The sequence below is a fragment of the Phycodurus eques genome, chromosome 4 (genome assembly GCF_024500275.1).
Source record: "Phycodurus eques isolate BA_2022a chromosome 4, UOR_Pequ_1.1, whole genome shotgun sequence".
In the NCBI taxonomy this organism is placed as follows: domain Eukaryota; kingdom Metazoa; phylum Chordata; class Actinopteri; order Syngnathiformes; family Syngnathidae; genus Phycodurus; species Phycodurus eques.
The window spans coordinates 20,405,885-20,430,923 of NC_084528.1; the positions used below are offsets into that span (position 1 = coordinate 20,405,885).

General features: G+C 40.8%; 2 protein-coding genes across 4 annotated transcripts; one reads left to right on the forward strand and one right to left on the reverse strand.

Annotated features, from left to right (window-relative positions):
• Nucleotides 1–690: 690 nt before the first annotated feature.
• On the reverse strand, nucleotides 691–20,370 carry rbfox1l (RNA binding fox-1 homolog 1, like). The gene is made up of 12 exons (XM_061675676.1): nucleotides 20,098–20,370; nucleotides 13,057–13,287; nucleotides 6,167–6,346; nucleotides 5,219–5,272; nucleotides 5,038–5,130; nucleotides 4,768–4,837; nucleotides 4,642–4,701; nucleotides 4,420–4,555; nucleotides 3,033–3,072; nucleotides 2,898–2,965; nucleotides 2,421–2,502; nucleotides 691–1,141 (listed from the first exon to the last, which is right to left on the reverse strand). The coding sequence occupies exons 1-12, from the start codon at nucleotides 20,182–20,184 to the stop codon at nucleotides 1,097–1,099; spliced, it is 1,146 nt and encodes a 381-aa protein (XP_061531660.1). The 5' UTR covers nucleotides 20,185–20,370; the 3' UTR covers nucleotides 691–1,096.
• Nucleotides 20,371–22,102: 1,732 nt separating this feature from the next.
• Nucleotides 22,103–24,984, forward strand: rps9 (ribosomal protein S9). Of its 3 annotated transcripts, XR_009768495.1 has the most exons (6): nucleotides 22,471–22,592; nucleotides 22,674–22,786; nucleotides 22,982–23,104; nucleotides 23,283–23,469; nucleotides 23,563–23,705; nucleotides 24,728–24,817. XR_009768495.1 is itself a non-coding variant. In XM_061675678.1 (5 exons), the coding sequence occupies exons 2-5, from the start codon at nucleotides 22,690–22,692 to the stop codon at nucleotides 24,903–24,905; spliced, it is 585 nt and encodes a 194-aa protein (XP_061531662.1). In that variant the 5' UTR covers nucleotides 22,103–22,173; nucleotides 22,674–22,689; the 3' UTR covers nucleotides 24,906–24,984. The 3 variants fall into 3 exon arrangements, 2 of the variants coding, with proteins under 2 accessions (XP_061531662.1, XP_061531661.1); XM_061675678.1 differs by lacking the exons at nucleotides 22,471–22,592; nucleotides 23,563–23,705 and adding an exon at nucleotides 22,103–22,173 and having other exon boundaries at nucleotides 24,728–24,984; XM_061675677.1 differs by lacking the exon at nucleotides 23,563–23,705 and having other exon boundaries at nucleotides 22,479–22,592; nucleotides 24,728–24,984.
• The last annotated feature ends 55 nt before the right edge of the window (nucleotides 24,985–25,039 follow it).

Consider the following 25,039-nt stretch of genomic DNA (forward strand, 5'->3'; position numbering starts at 1 on the left):
TGTGAACTACTAAGGAAGCTACACTACCAGTCAAAGGTTCGGACACAGTTTCTCATTCAATTGTATTAGTGTCCAAACTTGACTGGTAGTACACCTGTGGTCATCTTTCTAAAGGCTTAGCATTATAAATGTTAAGCACAACTACAAAAAACAAAAGCTGAGGAGCAAAAAGAAAGGCTGCAAAAGAAGTGTAGAAATACAGAAACCAAGTCAAAGAGAAACGTGATGCAGAAAACAGCAAGCAAAAAGGAAAATAGAAACAGAAATATGAAGCAGCTAAGCAAAGGACTCAATCCGAGAAAAGCAGAGTGAAGCATCATGCAAAAGAACTAAGCCAGAGACAGTTAAGGGCAAGCAAAACAGATACAAATCTCGAAAAAGTAAAACAGGGAAGTAATAAATAGTAATTAAACCCCGTAATATTGTATTTTATACATAGGAAAGAAGTAGAAGCCATAACAGACCAGAAGTAAGCCATGTTGGAAGTAATAAAGCTGAGAAAATAATTTTCAACAAAAGGCTTTAGTTTCAATATGAGCCTTGTTGATTGAAAGGTCAATAAGGCCTCATTTTTTTTCAGGCAATGCAAACAAAGGACAACCACACAAGTGGAATCTGAGATGGAAAAAAAAAAGCGTTGTAGAAGAAAGCAAGATGAAAAGAGTTTTATTAAGAGGTAAACATCACACACAGCGAGATCAGAAAGAAAAGCTAAAAGAAAAGAGGTAGTTTGTTGGGGGAAAAAAATATCCAGTCAAAAATCAAATCCAGTCAACTCTGCAAGGGGCCAAAAAGTCATTGTGAAAGCAGTGTCACACTTGTGTCACACACACACACACAACACACACACTTAAATAGAGACATCATCCAAACGTGTGAAAATGTTGTACAGTTTGACCTGTGAAAAAAAGATCCGGATATCTCCCAAAGCGGTGTTCTAGCAACATGAGTCCTCCTTTGAAGTTCACTTGTATAATAATGCAATGCGTGTGCTGGGCATGAGTTGGCATGGAGAACAGTATAGTACACAATATTTACAACTTCAGGTCTGTCCAGTCACTTCCTGTGTGCAGCATCCAGGTCACAGTGGCTCGCATCAGTAGGGAGTGAAGCGGTTGTATCCTCCTCTGTACAAACTGGCCTGTGAATGCGTCGCAGGAAGTGGTGAGAGCCAATCAGTGGTGGGAAGTAACAAAGTACTCCAGATACAGCTCAATAAAGTAGAATATGGCAGATAAGTTCATTCATTTCAGTACTGATACATTATAAAAAAATACTTCTCAGAAGGCCTAATTTCTACATTTACATCTACAATTAATTAATCGTCTACCATTAATCATTTTCATTGTTTCTTGATTGTTATGTAATTTTCTAGTTTCTAGAAATGGTGAATTTTGGGTTTTAGTTTGATGTAAGCTATAATCAAACTACACATATATATTAAAAGAAACTGTAATATTGCACTCTGCGTGTGTTTAGTGCATCTCTATAATGACTTTCACTTTTTGAATTGAACTACCTAACGATATGAAATTTATGACACTAGTCTAATTTATTGAGATGTGCCTATATATAAAAGTCCAATCCAGTTTAACAAAAATGTTTGCACCATGTTCTAGAAGAGGAATAGCGTTGTGTTTTATAAAAACATAAAACAATAATGTAATTAAATAGAATGTAAAGGATTAAACGTTTGTGCACCATGATTTCATAGTTCAATGCCCATTGACATTATGCTCTTTCAGGTGTGCGTGCCTTTGCCACCAGTTGGGGAGTATAATAAAGACAAATACTACATGAAGCATAGGCTCCAGCACGCCCGCGACCCTAGTGAGGAGAAGCGGCTCAGAAAATGGATGGATGGAATACACGAAGCATTTTGACTGCGTAAGCTGCAGTAATATGAGTTTTTTTTTTGTGTGCAGAGAATAAAGAATATATGCCTGGGAGTAATGTTATAGTGTCTGTCTACATGTTTTGTTGCACCGTTTGTTTTCAAATCTGCGTTGCTGTCAAGCTTATAACTACAGCAACATCGGTGCTAGTTTCGTTAGGCCGTCTTTGGCGTTTTGCATTGTGTGTTAGCATTAAGCTAGTGGACTTTCATAAAACACAAAAGAGTTCATTCTCTTTGTTTTATATTTACACTTCAACTGTGAATGGTAATGAACAGTTTGAAGCAGGGAGCGCAATGATGAAGTAACATTCGGCGATGCAAGATATTCCCCCATCCATCCTATTTAAGATTTATTTATTTTTTTATTTTTATTTTTGCTACAGGTATGAAATAAGCAACCATGACCATCCGGAATTAAAACAAAATCTGTCTAATCTGAAAAAAACACATTCAAGTAAAGTAACATTTTCAGTTGTTGTTAGTGTGTGTGTGCGTGTGTGTGTGTGTGTGTGTGTGTACTCACCACAGTACCAACGCCATATGTGGTTGTTGGTCCCACCGAGTGGTGATAGGGGTCTGCGGCTGTGGTGTACACGCGGCCATATCTAGTGACATCATCACAATATGTAAATATTATATACTATATTATTATATAGTGGGCCCCTGCACACGGCACCCGCATATTCACCTAGCTGAGGATTTTCTTTGTAAAAGAAAAAAAAAAAATCTTTTTTTTTTTTCCCATTTTGTTTTTCCTTTTTTCCATTTTTCTTTTTGTTTTTGTTTTTCGGGCAACCCCGAAAACACTTGCTGGTGGTTTATCCCTACTTATTCAAGAATTTCTGAGGTTTAAAAAAAACCAACATTCCCAATGCAATTACAATGGATGTCAGTTATCAGCGGATTTTCTCTATTAAACACTATAGCGGTGGTCCATAGTATATACAATTGCCATAATGGGAGTTCCAGGTTGAAGGTTTACTAGGAAATTTCTACCTACCCGTCACTGTATGTTGCAGCAGCAGCAGATGCTGACTGAGCCACCCTGTACGCAGCAGGATAACCTCCCTGAAGGGGAACACATCATGTTACCAATGACCAAAGCTATGCCAGGGATATGAGTGTTGTGACTTACATAGACTTCTGCTCCATAGAGACCATCCTGATACAGAACCCTGATAAGAAAACGTGGAAAACATAATGGAATTGTTGCAGCATCTTCCCAGTACAGTTCAGTTCTTAGTCCAGCGGGACTTTAATTTTGTTCATGCCAGTATAGCCCATTCAACTTCAGTAGGGTTAAGAGCAGCTCAGTTCAATTTAGTCCTAGTCAGTCCAGTTGAGTCCAGTCTACTTCAGCTTAGTCCAATGATTCTCAAAGTGTGGTACGAGTACCACTAGTGGTACACAGGCTCCCTCCCGTGGTACATGAAAGAATCCATCCATCCATCCATCCATCCATCCATCCATTTTCTGAGCCGCTTATCCTCACTAGGGTCGCGGGCGTGCTGGAGCCTATCCCAGCTGTCATCGGGCAGGAGGGCCCTGAACTGGTTGCCAGCCAATCGCAGGACACATACAAACAAACAACCATTCGCACTCACATGCACACCTACGGGCAATTTAGAGTCTCCAATTTATGCATGTTTTTGGGATGTGGGAGGAAACCGGAGTGCCCGGAGAAAACCCACGCAGGCACGGGGAGAACATGCAAACTCCACACAGTCGGGGCCGGGGATTGAACCCGGGTCCTCAGAACTGTGAGGCTGACGCTCTTACCAGTCGGCCACCGTGCCGCCACGTGAAAGAATCACTTAATTAAATACAATCAAGATAGATTTCGTCGAGGGGAGAACTGAGCTCAGTTTAATTTTAGTGTTCCTTAGTCCTATCCAATCAAGTTTTGGCCAGTCTAGTCTAGTCCAGTTTAGTCCAAGAAAGCTGAGTTTAGTCCAGTCCAGTTTAGTCCAACTCAGTTCAGTTAAGGTTAGTACTGCTCAGTCCAATCCAGTCCAAAATAGTCCAGTCTTGTCCAGTCTGTTAATTTGTTTTACTTTAGTTTAGTAAATTCGAGCTCAGTACAGCCCCGCCCAAAAAGTCTGGCCAGTTGAGAAGGTGAAAAAGGTTTAAGATGTCAATTCAGCTGTTTAATGTATTTAGAAACACAACACATGTCGGGGGTCTTTTCGCTAGCTCAGTTGGTAGAGCATGAGACTCTTAATCTCAGGGTTGTGGGGTCGAGACCCACGTTGGGCGCCTGCTCTTTATGATACTTCATTAGCGACTAGAACAGGGTTGGGCAAAGAATAGTCTAAAGGGACCATATTATGAACAGTCCAATCCAGTTCAGCTGCATTCACATAAATGTAGTTGACTTTAGTTCTCCTCAGTCTATTTCAGTTAGTGTATAGGGAGTCATTCTGAACACAGCCACTGTTTGTAGCTGACATTGAGGGTGGAAACAATCCAGATTGTAGTTTACATCCTGTGCCACCATGGCAAACTCATATGCATGTCTTTACCCGGGGTAGGCGGGCACAGCAGCGGGAGTGGCGGCCGCGGAGCGGATGGCGTTATAGACGGTCCGACCCCGACCCCTCAGCGCTGAGCCGCGGTAGGCCAGAGCGGGCGCCGCCACCGGGTACGGGAAACCGGCGACTGTATGACGAGAAGAGGCAGCTGGATTAGAAACAAGTCAGTTGTTGCTTTGCTGTATTGTATTGCGTTATACTGCGTTTACTGACCCGTGTAAAGTTCCGGTGCGTACATGGCTCCCATGACAGGGTTGATTTTCCACCCAGAAGCTGCACAGACGAGAACACATTTACAGCTGAGAAATACGAGCAATCATTGATGAAGTTGTGTCTTACTTGAAAGGTCACCATTCACAAGCGGTGTTTGTGGCTTTTTGGTAACTACCCTTGCAGTGGCATTATTGACCTGAAGGGGCAAATAAATCAATCAATCAATCAATAGATAAATACAACTGACAACTGACAAATCAAAAAATATATACAGGCATCCTCTTTTTTTCCTTAGGAAGTCACCAATGTTTGGGTTCTCGCCATGACTAAAAATGAATATCCCTTATCCTGTCCATCCAGTGACTTGTTGCTATGGAAACCGGTGACATATCTCACCTCAATCTTCCTCCCTTCCACAATTGTGCCATTCAGTTTCTCTCGTGCTCGGTCAGCCTCGGCTGCGCTCTCGAAAGTGACGAACCCAAATCCCTGCATGTGCATATACAGTTAGTGGGACTTTTGTTAATATCTCCAATTTACATCTTAATCAAGTGCTTTTCAATTCCCTGACGCTTACCTTTGACCCCCTTTCATTGAAGATAATCTCTACATCCAGGATCTTTCCAAATTGCTGGAAGATAGATTTGTATTACAATGATGCTGAGTGTAAATATGATGGTTGTTGTTATTTCCAGTGCCATGAAAACGTATATGCTCCATCCTGATTTTCCGATTTTGTTTTGCACATATATTACGCTTGCAACTGAAATCAAGCGTTTGCGTAACTGGTGATGAGTCTTGCGCATCGCTGTGGAGGGATTTTGTCTCGTCAGTCGACAGAACACTTCTCCAAAAGTCTTGTGGATCATCAAGATGTTTTTGGGAAATATGAGACAAGCGATTGTGTTTGGTTTTGTCAGCAGTGATTTCCGTCTTTCCTATCGTTGAGTGGCAAGTGACGCCTGATATTGCCCCTCTGAGTTCTTTTGTAACCTCCTGGATGACTCGTCGTTGTTGCACTCGTAGAGTCATTTTTGGTTGGAAGACCACACCGGGGGAAGGTTCACCACTGTTCCCAGTTTTGTTCATTTGTGGATATCGTGGTTAGCTTGAGGCTCAAAGCCTTGGAAAAGGCTTTATAACCTTTTCCAGACTGATTGATTTGAATCACTGTTTTTATTTGCACTTGAATTTATTTGGATTGTGGCTTAATGCATTGCTTTTTGACATCTTGTAGCCTACTACGTGATTTCTTAATTCAACAAAACTCGCCGTAATCAGGCCAGTGTACGGCCAATGAAATCGAAAACAGCTGTACAAAAACACAATCACTTTTTTCACCATTTTTAAAGATTTTCATTTAAAGACTGCGTTTTGTATCCACTTGGGTTGTCTTTGTGAGATATTAAAATTGTCTTGATGATGTGACACATTTAAGTGTGATTGGAAAAAAAAGGAAATCAGCAATTAGGAAGTGGGCAAATACGTTTTCACCGCATTATATATACTGTATACAAGTCCGTACCCCAAACATCTGCCGGAGGTCAGGGTCCCGGAAGCGAAATGGGATGTTTGAAACGTGGAGGCGTTTAGGCTGGGCCTTACCGGACCCCTCGTCATCACTCCCATTCCCCCCGCTGCCGCCAGATGTCACAGATGCGCTCAGAGCTTGGGGGTCTGAGGTCACGGGGGCCAATGCTTCCTCCTATGGGCCAAAGAAGGACAACGGACCAAAAAAAAAAAAAAGGGGGAAACAGGTGGAAAAAGAGAGCTTGTGAGAGGAAGTGCAAGGACGGATGTGGGTGGTGGGCATTTGATCACTTCCTGGTTGTCTACAAAGCATCGCAAAACATTAGACAAGACATTTCCACCAGGTCAGGTGATCCAAACCAAAGAGCATTCCGCAACCAGTGATCCCTCTCAGGCAAATGTGAGGAGGCGTGACAGGAAGGGGGCATGGGGGGGGGGGGGGGGGGGGGGGGGGGGGTTCCCGTTTTAGTGTCTCAAGACATGCTTGTAGAAAAGTACACCAACTAACTGTACTGCTGGTAAAATGCCTAATTGTGAATAAGAAAATACCATCATAAAATTTTGCCGCCATGCTCCACCACACACAATGACGAAAAATCAACTATTCCAACATTTTGTGTCATCCATCTGGTTTGAATTTGGTAGCAATTGGACAAAATTGATTGCAGATGTCAAGTTTTCAAGGATGGCCAAAAATACAGCTTGAACCCAAAATATCAGACATCTGTGTATTTTCGAGCACGGCTTCTTTAGACGTTTTTATGTGGATCTACTTATGATGGACTTGCCTGCCAAATTCCACACTGTGGGTGCTGAATTACAAGGGGACTTTCGATCAACCTCTGACTTTGTGGTGCTGAGTAATTCGACTTTTGGGGTTTATGGTGAGCCATTAAACTTCGCTGTCACGCTTGGCCCACACCCAATGACGAAAACTAAAATGTTTCACAATTTAGCGTCGTCCTCGTGGTTAAAATTTGTTAACAAAATCTCGCTTGATTGCTTGAAACCAAAATTGCAGATTTCACGCATCATTTCAGGCATAGGTCCTTGAGACTTTTTGTGGCTCTACTCATAATAGACATGTTTACGAATTTTCATGTTGCAACATTAATAAATTCATTTTTGTTTAAACAAAATCTTTTGGACGGGTCCGTGTCTTTGGTGGGTCCCTGGAGATGGGCAAAATAAGCATAAAATGACTGCTTCAAACCAAAATGCTGGGCTTCTCGTGTCTTTTGTGGCATGGCTTCTTGAGACTTTTTTGTGGGTCTACTCATCCTGGACATGTCTACCAAATTTCGTGTTCTGATGTGAAACTGGCATCGGGGGCTGAATTCTTATTAAGATTTTGAAGGGCACTACCGAGCCAAAATTGCCTCTTCAACCCAGAATAGCAGGCTTCCTGTTTCTTTTCAGATATGGGTTCTTGAAACTTTTTTTGTGGGTCTACTCAAGATAGACATGCCTACCAGATTTCATGGTGCTACGGCTGAGTGAAACTGACGTGGTTAAGATTCAAAAGGTGCTACCAAGCCAAAATGGCCACTACAAACCAAGACGGCAGGCTTCCTCTGTACTTTGGATCATGGCTTCGTTAGACTTTTTAGTGGGTCTACTCAAGATAGACATGCCAACCAAAGGGTGCTGAATTTTCAGTCAATTCCGGGGGGACATATGATCTAGATCAGAGTGTGTGGAGCTGGGTTATTAGACTTCAGTGTTTTATGGCGAGTCATCAAACTTGCTGCCATGCCACTTATGATAACTCCAAATGTAAAAATGCCCATTTGTCTCGTATACTTGGAAACTTATTTGGCCTAAGAATAATAAAAATCAAAACAAACAAAACGGCTTCAAGAAGGCTCTAATACAGTTTATCAGTCTACCCAAGCAGCTGAGACATACTGTACAACTGCAGCAATGCTGGGGGGAGGGGGTGGGGGGGGGGGGGGGGGGGGGGAGTCCATCTGTTTTGAACTGCTCCATGCAACACAATACCAGAAGTAAAGAAAGGAAAAGAAAGAAACATTCACTGTCTCACAATGCACCACGATGCTAATGTGCGCTCAGATTGAGTGTGTGCATCAATGTGTTGGGGAAACCAGCGTGTTAAATCATTTGTATATACACAAAGTGAATGAGTTCAAACTTGCGCAGTGAGGGAGGGTGCAAATAAATGCATTCAAAATGTATACGCACAAGAGGGTATTATTAGCTTTCCAGTGAGGCCTGTATGTAGCACAGAGGAAAAAATGAAGCGGGAGAAAGCTTTAAAGAAGAACCCCCCAAAAACAAGAGACACAAAGAAAAAAAGAGCACAACTGAACGTTCCAAACGGGTCAGTCTGAGGTCAAGGTGCTGCTTTTCTGCCAAGGGTTAAAGGTAAAGTGTCATCATTAATATGCTTGAGGGTGGGTGGGAGAGGAGGAGAAGACACACACACGCACACACACTTGCACACACACACACACACACACACACACACACTAAGTATTATGGCCCACAAAGCAATTACATTATCAAGACTCCTGTTATGTGTGTTGCATTAATTTTCTCGTTTTTTCCCCCTGAAATCAGTGAATTATAATGTATGTACAGTAATCCCCCGCTATTATATATAATTATAATGCAATAATTATAATAGTGAAAAGCCATGAACTAATTGACGCCCCATCAAAAATGTCTATAATTGCTTTAATAATAGTTTAAACTGTAAAAATACCACAAACATTTAAAACTCATCTTGCAACATCACCCATTAAAATAATCGGCTTACAGATGATTTTATATTCAAAATGTGCGCCACAAGTGCACATATACTGTAAATGCACATGTAACAAAGACTTCCATTAACAACCCAGGCTAACCTGAGCTCCTCCCCAACATACAAAGCTTGTCTCTCAGTTGAGATGTATCACTTCCTTGATACCAATCAATGTACGACTACTTTATTTGGACATTGGTTAGGTATTCATCTTGCGACATCACAGGCTGTTTCAGAAAAAGCACACGCACGCACGCACACACACACACAGACACACTCACACAAACGCACCACTGTGGGGGCGGAGCGCAGGGGGCGAGGTAGGGGTGGGGGGGAGCAAGGGTTGAGCTGGTTTGGTGGTGTCATGTCACGATGCAGAATTTTGTTCTGGACCTGTGATGTGATATTTCGGAGTGGGAGAGAGGGTGGGGGTCATCTGGTCTGCGTCCCCCTTTCACCCCCTCCCCCTTTTCCATGGCGGCGCCTCAACTTTCTCCCAGCATGGAGCCTTGTGTGTCTGGGGGTGTGGTGGGGCGGGGGGTGGGGGGGGTGGGGGTCTCTATAGTCATAAAATATACGGGGCCACACAAAAGATTATTTAGGAGAAGAAGAAGAAGGAGACATCACAGATGCACGAGAGTATTTAGTATATGTGTATGTCTTCTTATAGCTAACAGGTGCTCTTTCGGTATGCTGCATTCAAAACAAGTGTGAAGTTTTACATTTATTCTTGAAGACGTTTTTGCTTTTAAACTTTAATTTAGGTATATTTTTGTTAAAACTGTGTGCAATAGATTTTAACCGAGTTTTTATTCAAGTGTAGTTTTTTTGTGCTATATTTAATCGCTTCAGTGGCTTACAATAAAACTGGCTTACAAAAAAGCCACTATATTTTAACGTTGGTCAAGATGTGCTACTTGGAGAACTGTTTGTTTTGGTGGGACTTGCTGTAAAAAAATTCCCAGCAGTCTTAAATGCACCTTTAGACATCTCAGTTTAACACATGATCCTGATGGGACATTCTGAGTCATGAAAGCACAAAAATAGAACACTGTTGACATGTTAAGACATATTTGAGTCATTTCATGAAAGAGACTCAATAAAAGAACTGTATCAAGTCAGGCTTTGGTGAGTTCATAATACGTATGATAAATAAAAGAATATAAGAGTAATATGATGAAAGTTTTGAATAACACTGTCAGACGGGTATTCATTTAACAATATGTTTGTTTGCTGTTGTGTACAACCGCACTATGGAAGCACAAATGTAGATACAGCTCTTGTGTTAGATGTCATGGTGATACATTCTTGTAGTTCAATGAGAAATAAAAAATGAAACATCTGGCTACAAATATAAGGAAGTAAGAACTTAAATAATGCCGTAAGGTACCGTAATCCAGATAAATAAATAACATAACTATAAAACCATGGAGCCTTGAGAAATTTGTGAAAATTGTTTCATAAGAACCACTTGCAGACAAAACAGTCAACAATGAATGATGAATATAGTGAAAACATTGGCACATGAACACAAATGCAAATAGAACTCACTACTATCAATATATGTGTTTATTTGCTTTTATATTTGCAAAGCACCTACCCACTGTATACAGTGGAATTGCCAAAGAGAAAACCAATGTGTTCGATGACGCGGTTTGAAGTTGTTCTCATTTCAAAAGCAATGTTTCAATGAATTTTTTCTGGGCTCAAAGTAACATTTTGACATTCTTAGCTGTTGTACAAGTTGAGGTTAATTGCTGTATAATGAATGTATAATTAAACTAAATTAAACAAAAAGAAAGTATAGTGGCGCTTTGAAATATGAGTGCCTTTACTTACAAGGGTTTATTTTTTTAGATACGAGCCGTCCCTTGGAGGATTTTTTTTGTCTTGAAATACGAGCAAAAGCTTGAGGCACGACTGCGCTTCTGACACCCACCACTAGATGGCGTCAACAAACTTCACAACATCCGGCCACCATCAATTCACATTGGTTTCCTTGAAGTGGGAGGACAATATCAGTTGGTGGCAGTAATGAGCCATTAAGCTGCTTTGCTCACCGCCAAGAGGAAGAACAAGGACAGACAATACATAGAAGCAAAGAATGGGCCATAATCCGGCCCACTGAGCATTTACCTGACATTTACATTCTATATAATTAGTGTTTTTTTCTAAAATAACTTAAAAATATTATTTTTCTCATTAAATAATGTGTTAATTGATTTATTGTAAATAATAAAATCATAAAATATAGTAAAATACTTTTTTTTGAAAAAAACATTCAAGTGTTGGTTACAACTAAATCTATTATAGATAATATTTAAATGTGCATGAATTGTGATTTTATTATTTACAATAAACAATTTTACATATTTTGACCTCATCTATGAATGACCTGGCTCATCTGTCCAATTTAAAAATCAAATGTGGCCCCTGAGCACAAAAGTTTGCACATCCCTTCTTACAATGTTTACTCGGCTGAAATCTACCAACTCTAATTTTTGCTTTACTTTTGATTTATTATTTTTCCAGAAAATGGTATTGCTGTTGTCCCACTGACCATTTACATTATAAAAGTCCTTCAGTATTTTTTTTTTTTTTGCATGAATTTATTTTCCAGTTACTTTATACAAATATTAACAATACATCAATTAATCAATTTGACATACAGTATACAGTCAACATTTGATTTGATTGAACAATCAGTTAATTAATTATAATACAATTCATTTTAAATAATAAAATGAAAAATGGGAATTATAACTTAATTAGTCAATTTTTTGCATAAACTTTTTTTTCTACTTTTTCAACGAATGACCTGACTTGGCCCTTGAGTACAAAAGTTTGCCCACCCCTGTTTTAGAGGCTCAATTTTGGAGCATTGGGCTTTAGAAGTCCCACTCTACCACAAGTGGATGACAAAGTGTTACTGTATGTCACCAATTACCTGATCTGTTTGTCTTCTTTCGCTACATTTCTAAATGGGGACGACAGGTGGAGATCACGTCTTTTACACGTTTGCTAGTCCGCGTATGAAAGGACCTTCACACAATATCAGCACAGGCGTTCACTTCTTCATTCTATGAAAGCTAATCTGTTTTATCGGCAGTTAAAAAAGAGCCCCAGTGAAGAGGGGATTTATTTTCAACAACACTCTCAGCTGTCGCCCTTAATGAGTGTCAGCGGTTTTTCCCATAAAAGGATGCAAAGGTGCGGCGGCGGGGGGGGGGGGGGGGGGGGGGGGGTCTCTTAAATTAGAAGGTGGGCCTCTGATAGGATGAATATAATTAGCACATTAACCCACAAACATTTATTTTATGGAAAGCCCTTTGATAATTGATTTAATATCCTTGATATCCAGCTGAAGATCCATGTACTAGTACGCACTTTGTACTTATGACAATTCAACACACTAGCAGAACAAGTACGACCTACGAGTAGAATCACTGTCCTACTTTTTTTTTCTACTACCACTGCCACGTTTGGCCTACTAGTACGCAATTAAACCTTACAAGTGAACCACTATGCAACACTAGTAACACCACTAGGGCAAACTACAATACATGTGTCACACACTACTAGGCCCTTGGACCCTACTAGTTGCACCAAAATGCCCATTAGTAGTTTTGCTTCACTATTAATGTCTAACTTGTCCTACTACTGTGCATAAATGTCATCCAGTAGTGGTAGGATGTCGTGGAATAAACTGCTGTAGGCCACAACTTACACCCAGACACTCACACTGAATTTATCAATATTCTTGATAGGGAGGCGACTAGTGCATGATACCTGCCTACTAGTGAACATCTAGCACTTCACTAGTAGTACTAGTAGGACACAGATATAAACTAGCGCACAGTTTTGCCTCACTAGGAACATGCAGTTGTCCTACGAGTGTCCAGAAATGTCACATACAAGTGGGATTTTTTTTTACTAGTAAGATACTAGTGTGCCCTAATCATTTTACTAGTGTACTGAATACTTGAATTGTCTTACTAGTGACGACAAAGAGCATACTAGTATAAGGACCTTCAGCTGGATATCGAGGATACGGAATATTGTAAATGCTTTTCACAGTCTTGTCTTGTAGTGTGACTTCCATTCCTTGTGGTGCTTACCGTGTTGATGGTCGCCAGAGGCTCGGCCCCCTCCAGCTGAGGGCCCTGATACACCCTGAGCTGGGCGTGTTCGGGGTACTCGGAACTCGGGTGCGCCGAGCTAAAATCCAGCAGCCTTCCAGCGGACGTCGGGGGCCCTTGACCCGGGGCTGGGTAGGAGGGGGCAGCGGCGTAAACTTGAGGCAGGGCGGGGTCGGCGCCGCCGGGGCCTGCCTCCTGAGTGGGGCCCCCCTGAGAAGAAGGAGAGCAGGGAGGAAATGTTTGAGGTGACAAACAGAAATCTTGCTGAACTGCAATAGTTTTGTAAAGGGGAACGGTCCAAAATTCATCCTGATCACTGTGCACGTCTGATCTCCAGGAAACGTTTGGTTCAGGTTGCTGATGCCAAAGGAGGGTCAACCACTTATTAAATCCACAGGTTCACTTACTTTTTCCTTGCGGGCCTGTGAATGTTTATGTTATTTTCAATATAAATATGAAAACATATACTGTAATTGTTCGTCTGGTATCAGTTTAAGCTGATTCAGTTTGTTTATTATTATGCTTTAGATGAAGATCAGAGTACATTTTATGACCAATTTATGCAGAAATTCCAAAGGGTTCGCATACTTTTTCCTCCCACTGTAGATAGATAGATAGATAGATAGATAGATAGATAGATAGATAGATAGATAGATAGATAGATAGCTGTAAAGTTAAAGCAGTTGTTTTAATGAGCGCAAATCAACACGGTTCAACGAATGTAAACTAGTTTAAACAAAATAAAAATTGTAAAAATAAATAGTGACATGTCAACTTTAATGACATTTTAAGCATTTCTTTTAAGGAAAGCAAATACTGTATATACTGAGCCATAAATGTAAACTTATTTAGAATGGAAATGCTCAGCAGTAATTTTGCTGAATTGTCCATTTGATATAAATGTAATTGCTGAATCAACACTTTCTCAAATTTTTGGGGCATTTCTTTGTTTGAGCTACTTTTGTGGTCAAGTGAAGACCACACATCGCTCTTCAAAATGTCTCCCAAAGTTGCCTGCACCCGCATTCTAGTTCCCATTTTAGAATGACAGTCCAAAGTCATTCAGTCATTCCAAATCTTGTATTGTTACAAATTTTAAAAACACACAATGATCAGGTTATTTGTTGACAATAGTAACACAGTGAAGGCATTGTCTTACCCCTTCCGCACACCCCTGGATCTCTGAGCCCCTCATCATCAACTGCTGCATGTTTTAATGGCGGCCCTCCACCCGCCCACAGCGCCATAAGTGCTAACCCTGCACCACTCCCGGTAAATGATCGCCACAGCTACAAGGGGAGGAGAAAGGGGCCAGGGGGGCTGCCACACCAGTTGTGCTCATCTGTGGCTGTCAATCACTGCGCCGGAAATTTCGCTTCATATACAAACACATGCTTCACTTTGATGAACGCTGCCGGAGAGGATTTGATGTCTTACTGCCCTGAATTATTCAGAGTGAGAGACATTGCTAACATGTTAACTTTTTCACAAAGTTAAATGAGGTAACCAGAATGTTAGAGACACTTGCCATTGTGGTGCCATGTATGTAATTCTACCAGAGGGGGCAAGAGTACTCTCGCTTAAAAAGAAGTTCAGATATTAAGAGTATGGCAAAAGTAGAAGTATGTATTCAACTCATTTACTTAAGTAAAAGTAAAAAGTACAGACTGTGACATATATTGTCCACCTTGAATTTGCAAGGTTTGCAGTTTTCTGGACTAGTGCAAAAGACCCTACTTAGCGTGTATAAACTGTATTTATATGTACAGTTGTTTTTACTTGTAGTAGATATCACCATTTAACACAACAGCTTTGAACTACAGTGGATACAAAAAGTCGACACACCCCTGTTCAAATGCCAGGTTTTTGTGATTTAAAAAACAAGTACAAGACTATTTTAGCATATATTGTATCTGTTTTAAAATGGAGGGAGTAAAAGTCAACAGCTGTCAGAAAAAAAAATACTCAAGCGAAGTACAGCTACTTGAAAAATCTAGCGCAATCTTATCACCACTGAATTCAACACCTCTGCAAATTACAAGCACAATAATGAACTGCTATTATATTGACAGTGGCAATTGAAAGTGAACAGGACTCTCCTGACACCAACAGAATCCTGCACCGTGATATACAGTACAGCGCCCTACTTGGTTTTATTCCCTCCGTCCGGAGTCAGCAGTCGTGCAGACACGCTGTCCATCCCCCCTCGTCTCTTGATGCTCACTTGTCCTGTCTGTCTTTTTCACCTCTCAAAGCACCTCAGCTGTCAGCTCAAGGTTCACAGGTCAACAGCTCTAGGGCCAGGTGGCTGCCTGGACAGCTGTCATGACATTTCCACGCATACGACACCGATTGCAGATGTGACGAGCGAGGGGGGGCCGTCGGGCACATCATTCATGCTCACACTCTCTCCTGAGGTGTTCTCATACACGCAAGTGAAATGCTCGTACATACACGACTGAAACACTCTCACACAGACAATTGTTTTTATTTATTTATTCATTTTTCCTCATATGCACAAATAAAATGCTCTCTCATACACTTGAAATCGCAGAACAAACTGAAATACGCCGTTCAGACGTGTGCATGACAGCGTTTCATTAGTGTCTATAAAAGCATTTCACTAGTGTGTGTGAAGTAAAATACAGTAGACCCCCACTATTTGCAGGCGCCTGTTATAATTCCATTGACAAAAATATAGATACTTTTTTTTAAACCCGCAAAACTCTTAAATAAGTGGGGAAAAAAACACCAATAAGCATTTTTGGAGTTACCACCCCAAAAAAAAAAACAAAAAAAAAGAAAAATGAAGAAAAAATGATTTTAAAAAAGTTGAATCTGTGAGTGCCGAACCACGGGTATGCGGGGGTCCACTGTAATTCCCTTGTGTGTTGGTGAACATTTCACTAGTGTATGTAAAAGCATTTCACCTTTGTACTGTGTGAAAGCGTTTCACTCGTGTATGCAAAAGCATTTCCCTTGCGTATGTGAGCGGAAATGAAAATTCACTTGTGTGTATAAGAGCGTTACAGTAGTGTGTGAGAGCATTTCACTTCTGAATGTGAGAGGGGAAAAATATCTTGTGTGAACGAGAGCTTTTCCGTAACGTGTGAGAGCATGTCACTACTGTATGTAAAAGCATTTCACTTGTGTATGTAAGGACACAAAAATGTACTTGTGTTTATTTATGATTGGCATATCTTCTCTTCTGCATGTTCACTTATTGTTGTTAAAGCATTTTAATCAAATGATTTTACATTTTTAAGGAGAGCTGTCGTTTGATAATCATGCTACTTTATCACTTCTCTCTCAACTGCTTCCTGCCTTTCCTACAATTGTTCCTTCTTCAACAATGCGCCAAATGACTTATTGCAAGGGTCACTGATGGTATAGTGGTACACTCGCTAGACTTGGGTGCGGGCAGCGTGGGTACAGTTCCCACTCAGTGACGGTGTGAATGTGAGTGTGAATGGTTGGCCGTGTCTATACGTGCCCTGCAACTGACTGACGAGCAGTTCAGAGTGTAGTCCGCCTTTCGCCCGAAGTCAGCTGGGATAGGCTCCAGTGCCCCGCCACCCTGAACAGGAATAAGCGGTGTAGAGAATAGAATGGACTTATTCCAAACACAAGTGACACAGTCGGAAAATATTTCTTTGACATGATCCCTCAAATAGGTCAACTGGTTAGCACATCCACCTCACAGTTCTGAGGTTTAAATCTGGGCCCTGGTCTTCCTGTGTGGGGTTTGCATGTTCTCCCCGTGCTTGCGTGGGTTTTATGCAGGAATTTCCGATTTCCTCCTACATTCCAAAAACATGCATAGTAGGTTAAGTTCAGACTCAAAATTATCCTTGGGTTGTAAACGTGGGTGTGAATGGCCTCGCCTCTTGCCAAAGGTCAGCTGCGATCGGCTCCTTAGTTACAGTAAGATAAGCGGTATTAAAGATGTGTGGATGGATCCCTCAAAAAAAGTTTTAAAAGTCTTTAATCTCACCATGTGCCTTCAAGGGGAAATTCAAGTTACGCTCTTCTGTATACATTTTGTACTGTTAAATATGAAATGCTTTACTAAAAAGTGCAGTCCTCAAATTGGTCATTTTGCATAAATACCAGCTTTTTAAATAATTGTAAATAAATAAATGATAATTCAGGAACCAAGATATTGTGTCAGACCTACAGTATAGATCAGAATTATGATTGTGATTATTATCATCACTATATTATTATCTTCCATCCATCCATTCTCTGTCCCACTTATCCTTATTATCCTTATTGTTATTATTATTATTATTAAATAATTAAATATCTACAACAGCATCCAAACAAATCAATACATTGTATTTAGTCAGGTCTATCCAATTCAAATTCAAGAGATGTACAGATGTATTTGCTAACATTATATCAAAATCTCAACATTCCAATATATGGCGCCACAGCTGCAATTATTTTAACTATCAAAACAAAATAAAGAAACAATATATTTTAAAAGAACATCTTAACAATCTCATGTATTGCATTTAGTCAGGGCTATCAAATTCTAATTGATTAAATTTAATAAAATAAAATAAAATAAAAAATTGAGAAATGTTCACCAAGTCAAAATATTAATTCAGAGCTACAATATATATTGTTTATCTATCAAAATAAACAAACAATATCTAAAAACATATCAACATGGCAATATATTTAGTCAGGTTTCTGTAAATTCAATTCAATTAAATTTAATCAAATTAAAATCTACAAAAAAATAACAGTCATACAAGCCAATGCATTGTACTTAGTCAGGTGAAATGATAACATTCAAAATGCATTCAATGTAATCAAATAAAACGAAAACAAAATTAAAGCCAATATATTGAGTCAGAGATACTGTACAACGTATTATTTATCGAGCAAAGCAAAATAAACTTACAAATTAAATTAAATTGTTAATCATTTTAAACTGCTAAAGTTATGTTCATGCACATGATAGTAAACACCATCACCACTAACATTCTGCCAATAATATTTGGAGACTGCTGCTTGTACTATCTACATGCAAGCCCCCCCTCCCGCCCTCTATTTTAAGAGGAGCTGATTGCAGAAAACCAGATAGGTGACAGAATCTCCTCCCGTGATTATCTGTTCAGGAGAGCGAGCCTAAAAATACAGCTGACAAGGTGGAGCCTGCAGATGCATTGTGGCATTGATGGCATGTCAGACACACACACACACACACACACACACACACTGGGATAGGTGGCAAAAAAGAATTCCACCTACAAAGCTTCAACAATTAGTGTCCTCAGTTCCCAAGCGTTTATTGAATGTTGTTAAAAGAAAAGGTGATGTAACACAGTGGTAAACATGACCCTGTCCCAGCTGTTTTGGAACATGTTGCAGCCATAAAATTCTAAGTTAGTGATTATTTGCTAAAAACAATCAAGTTTATCAGTTTGAACATTAAATATCTTGTCTTTGTAGTGTATTCAATTAAATATAGGTTGAACACGATCCGCAAATCATTGTATTCTGTTTTTATTTATGTTTAACACAACGTACCAACATCATTGGAATTGGGGTTGTAGTTTAAACATGGGTTAAAGTCCCTGTAAAGGGAAAATGAATGTCTTGTATATTCGACACATTACAGAGAGTTGTGTTGTTAACAACCCTGCCAAGTTTTAATGATTACCCCCCCCCCCCCAAAAAATCACTAAGTATATAAAATGAGGTTTCAAAATTGTGAAAAATCTAACCGTTCTCTCCGCTCTCAGGCGCTGTGGTCTTGTCTACTGAATACGCTGAAACCATTCCCCGCTCAACTGTCCACTATCAATCAAATATCTCTAATACGGCTCGGAAAAATGGAGGCCACTTCCTCAAGCATCTTTCTTATGACTAAAATATAACTACACGTTTGAGCCACAAAAATATATCCGCTTAAAGCCTCCGGCGGCTGGAATACAATATATTGTCGTGGGACTTTTCCATTCATTCATCCATTTTCAACACCGCTTCTCCTGGTTTGGGTCGCAGGGCGCTGGAGCCTACCCCAACTGACTTCAGGCAAAAGGCGGACTACACTCTGAACTGGTCGCCAGCCAATCGCAGGGCACATATAGACACAGACAACCATTCGCACCCACATTCACACTGTCACTGAGTGGGAACTGAACCCACGCTGCCTGCACCAAAGTCAGGCGAGTGTACTGCTACACCATCAGTGAGGGTTTCTTCCACACCGCACCAATTAGGCCCTCTAAAGCGGCTACGCCAGCGTGAAGCCCCTTTCCACATGCTGGCTGTCATGTCGGACTTTCTTTCTCATTCGCTCTTCCGCGTTCTCTACGTGACATGGGCGCACTCACCGCCACCAACGAAGCGTTCTAAAGTGTCCACGCCGGCTGACTATCCGAAGGGAAGATGCATTTCGGCATCGCTAGCGAGTTAACTTCACTTTGCAAATGTACCGGATAGCCACTGATGCGAACTATATCGTTTTCAGTCTTTGCACAGGTTTACAGCATTTATCTTAAAACTAAATGTATAATATATTTAGAAACAAATATCTGTATTCACCTTACGGGATTTTAAATGCTTTGGTCCTTTAATAACAATTCTGAGGTTTTATTTGTTTTTAGAATTGTACGGTGGACCGGATCGAAAGCTCCGGAGGGCCATTTGTGGCCCACGGGTTGTTGGTTCCCCACCATTGCAACACAAGAGAACAGTGGGCTAAAGATTAGGTACAGCAAGACTAATTAACTCAAGTATCTTCTGCAGAAACAGGTTTTGCTCAAGGAAACAGTAATGTTTCAAAATATGTTACGAAAACTTTTAATTTTGGAATTTTAACAAACAAAACTGAGACATTTGTAGCCTTTTGGGGGGCATTGTAAGCAATAATGACCATGATTCTGGTTGGTCATTTGCCTCATCACATTTTTTGTATAGTTAAAAAAAAAAAGCTTCCTTTCTGCCTAACTGATTTGTTAACTTTTTAACAAAACGGACCAGAAACAACACATGAGAATTTACCTGTACTATGCCGGGGTAGCATGTGGTAGTCTGCGGATAGACCGGCAGTCCATAAGGTTGGAGGATGACAGTGGGTGAGGACAGCATAGCCTCAAAAAGCCTCCCACGAGGAAAATGAGGAAGAGTGGAGAACAAGTGGTGAAAAAAAGGAAAAGTTGGACTCAGAAGAGCAGATGGCGAGTTAGGTTGGAAAAGAAAGAAAGGATCCAAATAGAAGGAAAAGATCCAAAAGGGGTTGTTGAAGGAAAGCTAAAAGTTTGCGAGCCCAAAATGCAGAGGTGAGTCAAACCCCCCCCCCACCACCACCACCACCACCACAAAACAAGCAACGTCCTGTCCGGTCAAGACAGGATCTAGAGCGGTGAAAAGAGCTTTCTGTGTGTCCATGAGGCGGTCATGCACCCTGACAGACAGAAACACATGCTCGGGGCTCCCGTTTCAGAGTATTATAAATAGTCCCTCATGTCCTTCCTTACGAGTTTCTCACGTTACCACCATCGCTACGCTCTGACACACATCGGCAAGGGAGGTTTCTCACAACTTCTGGCATGTTTTTTTGGGTTTTTTTTCAATCCAATTAAAAGTACACCCAACAGGGATCCAGTGGTGAAGGTTGCCAAAGGTCGTGGAGTCGTTTGACCCCATCGTGACTTTAATATAAGATTTCAGACTCACCTTTTCTAAGGGAATAATGACAAAAATATACTGAATTAAAAATAATTACTACTTATGTAAAGATAGATACAGTGGTTATAGAAAGTCTACACACCCAAGGTAAATAAATTCAACTTTATGTAACGTACAACCTGTACAGCTCATGTGATAATTATTATTATTTTTTTAATCTTTTTGAAGGGAGAATTTAAAATAAACAACTGAAATAGTGCGGTTGCACAAGTGTGCACACCCGCTAACTGGGATGTGGCTGTGTTTAAAGTCATATTAAATGGGAGTCATCGCAGACCTGCCACCCTTTAAAGTGTTTCGGATGAACCTCAAATAAAGTTAAGATATTCAAGTAGGCGTTCCCTGATGTCTTTTTTTTTTGCTTTTTAGTTGAAGCTTGAAGGTTTTTGTAATTGTTAATAATTCTCTCCAGCCCCAAAACACAATGCTGCCGCCACCATGCTTCCCTGTAGAGATGGATGCTCTTTTGGTGATGAGCAGTGTCATGTTGTCGCGAATTATGCCTCAAATTCACCTTGAACTAAACATTTTGCTACAACACACTTGACATCTTCCAAATGCATGTGAGAAAATAGATTATGGTCCGATTAAATTACTTATTCATTCCATGAGTGAAATTAAATTGTCAAAGCGCATAAACAGTCAAAATAATAATGTAGTACAAACAACATCGCGCAAAGAAAAGCAGCATTAAGGAGGGACTAAAATAAATCTAAATCTTAGATGTTGTATGTTGGTACATGGTAAATTTAGTCTATAGTCTAATTACGCTCTAGTGATATTTTTACAATTAGCACAAAGTGGGAAGTATAATATTATTGCGCGCGTATTATAAAATACGGATTAGATTAGATTGTACGGATTAGAGACAGTGGCACAGAAGAGACAACAGGAAGCAGAGCTGGAGGTGGCGGAAATGAAGATGTTGAGGTTCACTCTAGGAGTGAGCAGGTTGGATAAAATTTGAAATAAGATCATCAGTCAAGGTTCGATGTTTTGGAGACAAAGTTAGAGAGAGCAGACTTCGATGGTTTGGACACGTCCAGAGGAGAGACAGTGAGTATATTGCTAGAAGGGTGATGAAGATGGAGCTGCCAGGGCTAACCCTAACCCTAACGGGACAAGCCAAAAGGAAGAGAAAAAAAGAAAAAGAAATATTATAATACAAAATAATAAATACATTTTAAAAAACAAATATCTGACTGTACTCAACAGTATGCGTTTGTATGCTGATATGCGTTGCCGGCAACAGGGGGCAACGAGCCGAACATCCTCTCTTCCGGTTGATCAGCGAAAGGCACGGCGGGATATGTAGTTTGTAGCAAGTCATATAAAAGCATCTGGGCCGCTAGTAACTTCCTCTTTATTACGCGAGCCAGGGCAAAGCAGGTACGGAAAGAATTCCGCTGGCTTTTCGCAAATTCTGTAGTCGCTTTAAAGGTTCCTAGTGTAACATATCAAGCCCCATCGCTTGCCTAGTTGAGTCATTTATGAATCTTGGCATGGAATTGTGTCGTTTTTCCAAAAAGATAACGCATATGCTAATGCTAACAAGTCTCCTGGAGCAACGTGGTGTGGCGAATGTGCGGCCTACTCGCGTGGTTGCGCTAGTATACGTGGATTTTAGTCACGATATTTTTGTTTGTTTTGGTACTTTGAGTATTTATGCATCTAAAACTAACGTTCAATGGCCGCGGACACGCCGTCGTGCTTTTTGTTATTGAGTCGGATTTGTGATGCATTCTCACTAGGGTGCATTCACTGAAATCAGTCGCATGTATCAATTTAAATAGTCGACTTCTAATGAGGTAAAGTCGTGTTTTGATTGTCAGGTAAATACACTTTTAATTGAGCTTGTGTTGATGAATGTATTGTCTTTTGTAACACAGGCACTTGTAAGCCGCCATGCCCGTTGCCAGGAGTTGGGTCTGTCGCAAGACATACGTCACCCCCCGCCGTCCCTTCGAGAAGTCCCGTCTCGACCAGGAGTTGAAACTCATTGGTGTGTAGGTCTTGATTGCTATACACTGGTACCTTGATTTACAAGTGCCCCAACTTTTTTTTTTGTTTTTTTGTTTTTTTTTAAGTATGAGTTTAGCCATGAAACAGATTACTCTTACATTTCAAGTACCACTATACTTAATGTAGCTCAATTTGTTGATATGACACTCATGGACCATGGTCTTCTGTCTTTTAGGTGAGTATGGATTGAGGAACAAGCGAGAGGTGTGGAGGGTCAAGTTCACCCTGGCCAAGATTCGTAAGGCTGCCAGAGAGCTGCTCACTCTGGATGAGAAGGAACCAAAGCGCCTGTTCGAAGGTATTCACTAAACTTGGTGTTAATAGCCACTTTGATGTTTGAGCCAGTGATTTAATTCTCAAATGGTCTGAATTTTCAGTGTGGTCGCGAATTCCTCGTCAATGAGGCTTTGTACTCACCTGGATCATAGGCCTGGGTGGTGTTTTTTTGGGAAACTAAATGCTCTTGTCGCATGTAGGAAATGCCTTGCTCAGGCGTCTGGTGCGTATCGGCGTGTTGGACGAGGCGAAGATGAAGCTGGATTACATCCTGGGTCTTAAGGTTGAGGACTTCTTGGAGAGGAGGCTACAGACTCAGGTTTTCAAGCTCGGACTGGCCAAGAGCATCCACCACGCCCGCGTGCTTATCCGCCAGAGGCACATCCGGTACGTTGACGCTCCCTCGATGACAACATTTCTACATATTGGAGAAAAGGGTGTTGAGTCTTACGAGATGCCCGATGCTTCCACTTCCATCAGAGGACTGCTGGCTTTTAACCGCTGAGATGGGTTAAATATATCATCAAGGTCAATGCGGTATCAAAGCCGTATACCTTGTCAGTAAAGCATTGCCCAGAGCCAATCCTGCCAACGAGCGCTCGGACTGACGCCGTGGCTGTTAGGTAAGGTATGGGTTGCACCTCGGGCAATGGAAGCGGTACAGTCAACTTTTCAGGCTGATGATTAAGCTTAAATGTGCAGATTTTCTGTGGTGTCAAGAATTCCTCGTCAATGAAGCCTGTATAAAATTACACTACTCACAAACATGTTGGGGGTATTTGTGGTGAAATTTCAGGATACACATACACATTACATATAACCTTAATTTGACCTCCTCCGAACTTTGCAATGAAAGTCTTAAGACTTTTTTCAAAAATGGCCTTTCATATTAGGCTTATTCTTCATGGCGTGTTACGATAACACTAACTTTATCTGTTGGACGTGTTTGGGACTGTCCAATTAAAAATCAAAAAGGTGATAAATGTACCCGTCGAGCAGAAATCTTGCTAATTATGTGTCGCTTCTGCATCTCCTCGGCTGCCTCGAGGGTCCATTCAGTCTGCTTGTAATGTTTTTTATTTAACCTTTATTTGTCCAGGTAATGCGATTGAGAACAGATTCTCATTTTCAAAGCAGACCTGGCTGCAGACAGACGAGCAAAAATAAAATGCATATAACACAAGCTGTATGTTATAGTTACATAATACATTGCATTACATCAGCATATGGTGAATACATTTGAAGCAAAAAATGGGTGCAACAATCATGTACAGGATCCCTCACTAACTTTTTAATTTATTATTGGGATGAATGACAACGTAGTGTTACATTTGTTTGGGCAGGAAATTGCAAAGTTAATAAAACCGCTGGAATTGAGTGGATGGTGAGCGGAGAGCGACAATAGGGTGGGGTCTTGGCAATCAGTGTTTATCATTAAAGATGGACCAATGAATTTGCGTGAGTGAAGAGTGGCAATTAACTGGGGGCGGGGTACAGTTCACATCCTGAAATTTGACCCAAAAACCCCAAAATAACTTTTTGAGAGTAGTGTAGATACACTTTCCCATGTTCATAAAATAGCTTTAAACATGGGTTTCAAGATGGACTGACACGTTTTAACGTTTCCCCCTTAATCTCTCCGCAGTGTGCGCAAGCAGGTGGTGAACATTCCCTCCTTTGTGGTCCGCCTGGACAGCCAGAAGCACATCGACTTCTCCCTCAGGTCCCCGTACGGCGGTGGACGTCCGGGCCGCGTCAAGAGAAAGAACTCCAAGAAGGGCCAGGGTGGAGCTGGTGGAGCTGATGACGAGGAGGAGGATTAAGAAGGATGTCAGTCAGGATGCATGTTCTTGATACTTCCTGTCAAGTTTTCAATAAATACTTTGGTGTGACCAAAAAACAGTTGACTTTTTCTTTTTCTTTTTTTCTAATTGTGTGAGTAAAGTTCAACTTCAAT

What these genes read in the sequence shown, in the direction of transcription:
- rbfox1l (XM_061675676.1), bottom strand. Translation starts at nt 20,184, where the DNA reads ATGCTGTCCTCACCCACTGTCATCCTCCAACCTTATGGACTGCCGGTC. An exon ending in GCTGTGCCCGCCTACCCCGG is followed by an intron (nt 3,073 to 4,419) that starts GTAAAGACATGC and finishes TTTTCTTATCAG; the next exon opens with GGTTCTGTATCAGGATGGTC. An exon ending in GCTGCAACATACAGTGACGG is followed by an intron (nt 2,503 to 2,897) that starts GTAGGTAGAAAT and finishes TGATGTCACTAG; the next exon opens with ATATGGCCGCGTGTACACCA.
- rps9 (XM_061675678.1), top strand. Translation starts at nt 22,690, where the DNA reads ATGCCCGTTGCCAGGAGTTGGGTCTGTCGCAAGACATACGTCACCCCC. An exon ending in CCAGGAGTTGAAACTCATTG is followed by an intron (nt 22,787 to 22,981) that starts GTGTGTAGGTCT and finishes TCTGTCTTTTAG; the next exon opens with GTGAGTATGGATTGAGGAAC. An exon ending in ACCAAAGCGCCTGTTCGAAG is followed by an intron (nt 23,105 to 23,282) that starts GTATTCACTAAA and finishes TGTCGCATGTAG; the next exon opens with GAAATGCCTTGCTCAGGCGT.